We start from the raw sequence: 8,657 nt of genomic DNA on the forward strand, positions 1-8,657 counted from the left end.
TTATTTCTGTTGGTCATGCAGCCATCTATATAATGTGGCTCGGGGGGAGAGTCTCAGAGCGCGTATCAACGCGGCTCGCGACTTATAAAAAAAATCTATAAAATCTGATTTACCATTTTGGATGAATGGAAATCCTGACAAGGTTTTTAGAAAACAAATATTGATTTAATATGTTAGAATGGTTGATTTGATTTATTTTCATTTTTATCCACGTCATTTTGGTAACTTTACTTTTAGTTTGTGACGAATTTTTATTCATGTTTTTTTATTCACATTTATACTTGAAAAATGGCTCGGAAGAAAGAATGCGGATATTGTGGCTCAAAGGTCGAAATGGCGTGTAGCTGCTTCTTGTTCTTAAAGGGAGTGTTCGCGAAAAATGAAAGGGGGTATAGGCTTAATGCGATAAAAAAGCGCTTTTGATCGCTAATAATCTTACTTCTATCTGTTGCGTTGCGTTTCCTTTTAATTTTGTCATTGTTGTATGTTACTTTCTAAACGTAGTTTCCTTTTAATAATGTATTTTCCTCCAGGGGGGGCAGTGCCCCGCCTGGAACTCCCAGAGGGGGGCAAGAGGACTACTGTCCCCCCCTACGGTACGTCACTGTGCCTGGCCTGAGGAAGGGAAATGCAAGCAAATGTAATATTAAAAGAGGCCCCCCTCTTACGCCACTGTTGTATGGACGGTGAGTTATTCGGTATGAGACGTCTTTAACAAGTTACTCCATATAGACGCAACAGATAGAAGTAAGATAAGTTGCGATCAAAAGCGTGTTTTTATCGCATTAAGCCTATAACCCATTTCATTTTTCGCGAACACTCCCTTTAATAACCTTTCTTTTAAATTTAATTTAATATTTTGCAGGAAAGAAGAATAATTAATTATAAATTCTTGGCAAAATATTTTCGTAAAAAAACTTTTCGTTTTCAAAATATGGTTTCCTGTGGGTTTAGAGAGTTATATATAAAAACTCAGAAACTGTTCTGATTAGTGCTTTATAGTTAGAGAGTTATACTATACATTATACAGTGGTTCCTATAATACAGTGGAACATTAGTAAAGTGGCGACATATGGGGGGGCATCCCCCTGAAAAATGGGGGGGGGGCTTCAATTATATTTTTTAGAATGGGGAAAAAAATTCGGTTATAATATAAAAATTAACCAAAATTCCAGTTTTTAAAATAATTTAACCTTCAATAAAAATTTCGTAAGTCGCCCCTGGAAAAATGGCAATATATCCTTCAGTTTTGGATATCGTTTATATTGAAAAGTTGATTTCGATATCCGAGGTGTGCATGTTTTATCTATTCACGGATAAACGATTGATCCCTCAATTAAAGTCGGGACCACGCACAGTGAACCAAAAGTTCCAAGCTCTTACTCAAATATCGATGAAAATTTTGCCAATCACTTCTTTAAAACTAAATCTGAAAACAGTGCTTTTATGTTCTAAAATGTTAAATTCTAGGGTCTACTAAGAATTTAAGTTAGTTGGTGAGGTAAATCCAAGGTTTAGAAGTTAAGACACTTTAAAGTCGACCCATTCTTAAAAATTGATTAAACTCTGTATAGCAGTCTGGATCTATGTGCACCGCGTGTAATCTTTGAGCTATTTAATTAATCTGCTGTAAGTCTGCAGATAAAATGGAGATTAATTCTTTATCCCGAGATTAACATCAAACACACTTGTATGCCGAGTCAATTAGCGCCTGATCCAATCAGGATTCAGTCACGTGTTTCTTGTCTATTCTAAACCAATAGAAATAGTATAGCGGTAACATTTATCTATCTAGCTCATTATCCAATTAAAGATATAATTCCTTTGATCGGCGCTAACATTGAACGGAAATATTTACTTCTATAATTGAAACTATAGTGTTTAGTTATTTTTTAATTTTTAAGCATAATATTTGCCGCAAAACGGTGACAACCATGGAATTTCACAAGTGTTAGGTTTTTTCAATCTGAAATGAATGGACACTTACAAAAGTCAACCAACTCAATAAAAAAATCCTCAAATTTCAAGTTTAACACATTCCCGTGGTTTTAAACAGTTCCTCAATCAAAACTTGAGGCAAATCGGCCACGGGGTTCATGAGTTATGACCCGTCATACAAACAGAAAAACAGAGATTACAATTTTATATATAACTTTTGAAAAGTTGCTGATTCAGAATTGCTATCATTGGGTTTCACCTGTAACAATTCCAAATGTAAAATAAAATGTACAAAAAAACCTTGTTAAACCTCTTTTTTTGTAAAAGTCCAGATTTTTAAGATTCTAATAAAATATTTGCTTTATAACAACATCAAATACACACAATTGTTTTTTTAAAATGTCGTTTTTCTATTTCATAGTAAATTAATGGTAAGTGCTTTGGTTTAAATATGTCATATGATAAATAGCTTTTTAAAATATATCTGACTATGCACTTACTTAAATTGAGAATCAAAATTAAAAAGAGTGTAAGCGTAATTTCAAGTGACTCTGCAAGCAATTGCAAGCAATGCAAATTGCCCGATTTACATCAGTACCCTTGAAACCATATTCTGATAAAAAATGTGTAAGATAACATCGTTTTTCCAACTCAAAAAGGGTGTTTAATCAATTAATTTTACAAGGCTTTCTTAATAGCAAAAAATGCCCAAATCTCGTTTCCAGAGAAACCACAAATCAAAATAAACAGTTTTTAAAAACAAAAACCTGGGGTTCTAATTCATCAGACAAAACTTTTTTTAAGGGAACATCGGGCATTTACATTTTTGCATGGAGAGTACCTTGAAAATACGGTTCAGTCCCTTTAAAGCCTTTTCCAAATTCTTTTCATCTGTTAAATATAAAGTACAACATTCTTATGTTTATTGAACCCCCCTGTATGGATCGCTATCTTAAATTTACATTGTTGAAAGTACGTTAGAGTATACACTATACATTAGTTTAGAAGATAGATAGTTAGATCGATGGATAGATAGATAGATAGATATAAAGATAGATAGATAGATAGATAGATAGATAGATAGATAGATAGATAGATAGATAGATAGATAGATAGATAGATAGATAGATAGATAGATAGATAGATAGATAGATAGATAGATAGATAGATAGATAGATAGATAGATAGATAGATAGATAGATAGATAGATAGATAGATAGATAGATAGATAGATAGATAGATAGATAGATAGTTAGATAGATAGATAGATAGACAGATAATGAGATTTTTTCTATCCGAGATTTGTGTGCAAGATTTGTTTTACGCCATTAGTTCTTATGGTATTTTTCTTTAAGAGATTGCAAAATATCTGTATGAGCTTGCCTGCATAATATGTCAATCCTTTTCATTTTAATTAATTAAACTTTGTTTTTCGTATTTCTGAAAAGTTAAAACAAATGAGATGATGAAAAAAAAATTTAATGTTGGGTTAGCAATATCGAACATACTTAAAGCATTTCAAAATTGCGAATATTTAGTTTAAAATTGTAAACAAACTATTTGGAAATTGGATTTATCCTACAGTTTTTTTATATCCCTTTATACAGTTCAAATTTTTGGACAAACAGTTCGTATTTTACAATGGTTTTGGTAACTTCAATTTTCTAACATAATGTTAGGGTGTTCAGTGAGTCTAAGGGGACAGAAAGCGGAATTTAAAGCGATCCTTCATACACAGACGTTAATGCCCTATTCACAAGGATTCACTTGATTAATATTTTGAAAGTTAATATAGTTTTTCTTGGTTGATAAGTGTTTAATTCTGATAATTCCTAAAAATGATCCAGCAGGAGAAATGCGCGAGTCATTTCATTTTTGTTGAATAACCACAACGAATATTCAGTTTTCAAATTTATAAACATTGATATATCATTCATACTTGATCAGACAAAGCTTTTACGACTATCGTTCATGTGAATCGATGAATTGTTATCTTTGCATCAGGAGAGTCAATTGAAACTATGCAAACAGTCCCTTTCAATGTGATTGAAATAATGGCTGAAACTCTGATATTTTGCTTGGTTCCCTTATCACCATAAATATTGTACAGTTTGCCCGTGCACAGAATATTCAATATGTCGATAACAAGGAATAGCCCAGGGGCGTTTTATCCGGGGTGCCGGGGATTTTTGTTGTAAAAATGCAACAATTATCAATTTTATATAATTTTTTGTCAGAAGCGCGGAAAATGTAATGGAAAGCTAATAATAGTAATGATTATAATATGATCAAAAAAAATATTTATCATTAAAAAAACACTTTGTAATTTGCAGACGACTGAAAAGCAATGTTAAAGCAATTTTGTGTTTAAAATAGATAAAATGAAAATCATAACAAGTTAATGTATCACTGCGTAATTTATGTTATTTATGTTTAATCATTGTACGTGTAATGCTGAGTCGTTTTCAGATTTTACAGCTCAATGAGTCTCACTTTCACTGTATTAGGAGTTGGTATATAATTAAACCAATTAAGGTATTGTCTTTCCAACAGAATGAAATCTGAGCCTAGAAAAAAATAAGAATATACCATTCATTTGATCATGGTTAAAATGTTTAAAAGGTACATCATACATGACATTCTACATTAATGTAAGTTCAAAAAGAAATACGTTTAACTTTCTAACAAAATAATAATGGATAAGAGAGTTTTTGATTATGCTCAATTGATAAGTTGCACGATTTGTTATATTTTCTCTTTTTTTCTTTTTATTTTGGAAAATATTTTGATCATCGATTGTTGTTTACGCATCTAACTATTATCAACACTTTTTTCAGAAAATATGTTTTTAGATACCTGTTGTACACTGGAAATAGTAGTTCAAGGAACGTGGAAATAAAAACATCAAATTGTCAAAATACTGAAATTAAGAATATGTATTATAAATTAAACCGCGGTTCAGTCTGTACGAAGTACATCTTGGCCATAGATTAATTAAAATAACAGATATGACATTAGATGTTATTTTAATTTATCTATGCTCTTGGCAAGCTAGAATTTGTCTTAAGGAGGGGGGAGGGGGAGGGGGTAGTCCTCTTAATAATTCCTTGTCACGGTTGTTGTAAAATGTAGAATTTCTGAACAGCATAAAAACGAAGGTTGTGGCGGAAGAAAATTCCTAAATGGGTATTATGAAATTTTTATCTTTTTATTATTTTTGTTATTTTGTATCCACTCCAATGGTTGCCAGGTGTTGGATGTATTGCATTAGTGTTCAGTCTTATTCTTCTCTTCTATGTATTCTGTTTACCAATGAACAGAATAAGACAGGTGTGTAACTAAAAGAGCCTTTAAACGTCAAATTTAATTTATATTTGTTTAATCACGGATCCTTATATTCTGGCTGTTTTTGACACACACTCAAATTTTCTAATACTTATGTCTTTGCGACCCAAGATATTATTTCAAACATTGAATTTTGTTAGATCAAAAATCTAAGTTTGCAATATAAAAGATTTACACCATCAGGCTGCAAAGATATAGGGATTAGAAAATTTAAGTTTGTGGCGAAAACTCCACACTTTGTATATTCTTAATATCTATTGTAGAATCTATTTCTTTAAACCTCAAAAGCGAACCATCTCATTCCACAGCATTACATGTCACTTTTAAACGGAGAATAACACTTGTGAATTACGTTCCAGTTACAAGCGCAACTATAACTTTACAAGAGGATGGGGGGAAGGGGCTGCTGAAGTATTTCATTTATCAAGATTTAAATCCAAAGAAGATTACGTTTAGAAAAGACAAAGCTAGAAAAAAGAACATATATTATACTAAAATCATCTAAATAAAAGTAAGAATAAAAAACCTTCCATAAAATGTATTACTTGAAATATAAAAAGATAAGCCCCATGGGTTTAAATAAGCCATAAGATACATAGCTATCCACTTGGTCAAATTAAAAATCAAACTTTATGGGAGTGTCTCCGAAAAATGAAAGGGGGTATTGGCTTACGTCGAAAAATATTCGATCGTGATCGCTACTAATCATACTTTTATCTGTTGCGTCTATAAGGAGAAAATTGTTAAAAACGGCTCATACCGCGCGAAGAACACGTAGCGTCCATACAAAGTCAGAAAGTTGCAATATTCCAGACGGATCGTAAAAATAATCAATTTAATTCCAAACAATACCTTCTGATATTAAAACCTATCATCATCATTTTTTTCGATGCAATCGTATACAGTTGACATTTCATTTTTTTACTTGTATGGTATACGAGGCTCTTTAAACGACGATTTTTTGTCGCTAGGTGTCGTTGGGGTCTCTTCCACGTGGAATTCCTAGAAGCATCGAGAGCAGAGGCAATCTAGCGGCCAAATAATCTTCCTTTAAAGGATACTGTATATGATAAAAAAAAAATATTATGAAATATCAACTATATACGAATGGTTAAAAAATCGATGACTATAGGTGTCTTTGTGATTTTTTGATTTTTTTACTATCCGAGTTGAACTTTCTGAATTTGTATGGAAGCTTCGTTCTTAGGTATGAGTCGTTTTTAACAATTCTTCAAAATCACCAACGAATATTTTTCGACGTAAGCCATACCCTTTTCATTTTTTTGCGAACACTCCCTTTAAAGCGTAATTTGTTACCATTGATAAGATTTTTTAGCAGAGACATGAAGTAGGCTGGTTAAGTAAAATAAGGCATATTGGCAGTATGCCTGAGGTATCATGCAGTATGTATAGAAGTTAAGCTTTCAGCCTAAAGTTAGGAGCAGATATAATGTAGAAAAGTAAAAAAAAACTTTCTACAACCTCAGACTTTTTTAGGTAACACGAAAAACTAAAAAATTGGCTTTGAAATTATTCTAAAAAAATAATTCTTTCATTTACGTTCTATTATTATGTCTCAAAAGTGGCAAATTTAACTGTAAAGAAAAAAAAATTAAAGTCTGATGTCCAGAAAAGGGTTTTCAATTCCTTGTTTTCAAGAATGTTGAAAATTGAAAATTCAGAGGAAAATTTTCAAAAAAAAATAATTTTTTTTCGGTTATAACCTTTAATAACCTGCAAAGAGGGAACTAATTATAAAAATATTTTTTTAATTTGGTTGAGCCATTTGTTTGATATGGAGGCGCAAACATTGAAAAAAAATTGTCATGATTCTAATTCAAAAGTTACATTAAAAAAATCAATTTTTTTTTATTAAGATCGCGAAATAAAGATAGCACCCATATTTTTGTAAAGCATATGAATTTTTACTTTCTAGTCAAAACAGTTTAAAAGTTAAAGTACTGATGTCCATGATATCTGCTTTTTAAACCACTGTGCCCCAGTAGAAAAAGGGTTAAGAAATTTGAAAAACAAAAATAACCACATCCCCCCACACACCAAACCTGTCCTCTCAGTTTTTTTACAAGTTTAGAGCGACTGCATAGTCTTAATTCAAATCTTTTCTAAATAGTGGCATGTCGTATTTACATTGGTACTCTTTAAATTTACCTTTATCTGAGTAATAATGAGGAAGATATATCTAGTTGTTTTTCTAATTTAAAAGTGTTAAATTTAGATAATTTCCTTGAAGTTTAAAGTTAAAAAAGAAAATATTCAGGTTGAAGAGGTTGGATTCACACATTTGAAGCACGGTCAATTTTTCAAGAAAAATATCAAAATTGCTCGTAAACTTAGGTAATATAAAATAAAAATAAAGCTTACGTTACGACTAGCTGATCCCTTTTTCTTCCTATAGTTCAAAATTATATGATCAACAATAAAAATATTCCACGAATTTTTGCTGTTTTTATTTGCGAATTTTCAGAATTTTTTAATATTTCAAGAAACAATCAATAATATGTATTATTTAGGAAAACTGGAAGTTCTTCAAAAATCTTTCCTAACGGGTGGTATGTTGTCTTAGGTAAACCTAAATATCTTTAATAGAAGGGAAACGTTTCTTTGTAAAAATTCTTTCAAGACGGTAAAATAAGGCCACCCCTTTATATCAAAGACAATTGCAAATAAAATCCACAACTTATAAATTTCAAGGTAGAAAAACCAAAATGGTTTCCTTATTTTTGCTTGGAAATAACTCTTTAATCCATTCCAAAAGACAACATGATGAAACTTGAAATGCGTAAAAATGTATTGGATTATTAGATGAGACAACATTTGTTACTTTCTTTGGCTCATTAAAAAATGCGTAGAATTTGCGTAAATTTTCTGATGCGCTTTCCTTAATTAGCTTGAAGTCTTTGCTTTATATTAACAAACGGGATTTATACCAACAGTGTTATCACACAATTTTTGACAGCGAAGAGAATTTGTGGTTTTCTACAGAATTTTCGCTGTCTCTGGTTGATAACAAATTCTCATTGATATTTTTATTAGCCTACGTACATATACATGATTTGCTTAAAGATAGAATATAATAAGATATCAGAGCTATATATTTAAAATAATAAGATATCAGAAATATATATTTAAAATAATAAGATATCAGAAATATACATTTAAAATAATAAGATATCAGAGATATACAATAAAAATAATAAGATATCAGAGCTATATATTTAAAATAATAAGATATCAGAGCTATATATTTAAAATAATAAGATATCTGAGCTGTATATTTAAAATAATAAGATATCAGAGCTATATATTTAAAATAATAAGATATCAGAATATATATTTAAAATAATAAGATATCA

At 30.6% G+C, this 8,657-nt stretch overlaps 1 protein-coding gene across 1 annotated transcript; it reads left to right on the forward strand.

Annotated features, from left to right (window-relative positions):
- Nucleotides 1–4,779: 4,779 nt before the first annotated feature.
- Nucleotides 4,780–7,904, forward strand: LOC111699015 (cholesterol 7-desaturase-like). Its single transcript, XM_023469538.1, has 4 exons — nt 4,780–4,823; nt 5,189–5,268; nt 7,562–7,638; nt 7,815–7,904. Exons 1-4 carry the CDS (start codon nt 4,781–4,783, stop codon nt 7,885–7,887), a joined length of 273 nt encoding a protein of 90 aa, XP_023325306.1. The 5' UTR covers nt 4,780; the 3' UTR covers nt 7,888–7,904.
- The last annotated feature ends 753 nt before the right edge of the window (nt 7,905–8,657 follow it).

This window comes from Eurytemora carolleeae, unplaced genomic scaffold (assembly GCF_000591075.1).
Source record: "Eurytemora carolleeae unplaced genomic scaffold, Eaff_2.0 scaffold337, whole genome shotgun sequence".
NCBI lineage: Eukaryota > Metazoa > Arthropoda > Copepoda > Calanoida > Temoridae > Eurytemora > Eurytemora carolleeae.

What these genes read in the sequence shown, in the direction of transcription:
- LOC111699015 (XM_023469538.1), top strand. Translation starts at nt 4,781, where the DNA reads ATGTTTTTAGATACCTGTTGTACACTGGAAATAGTAGTTCAAG. An exon ending in ACTGGAAATAGTAGTTCAAG is followed by an intron (nt 4,824 to 5,188) that starts GAACGTGGAAAT and finishes AATGGTTGCCAG; the next exon opens with GTGTTGGATGTATTGCATTA. An exon ending in AAAATTGCTCGTAAACTTAG is followed by an intron (nt 7,639 to 7,814) that starts GTAATATAAAAT and finishes TGTATTATTTAG; the next exon opens with GAAAACTGGAAGTTCTTCAA.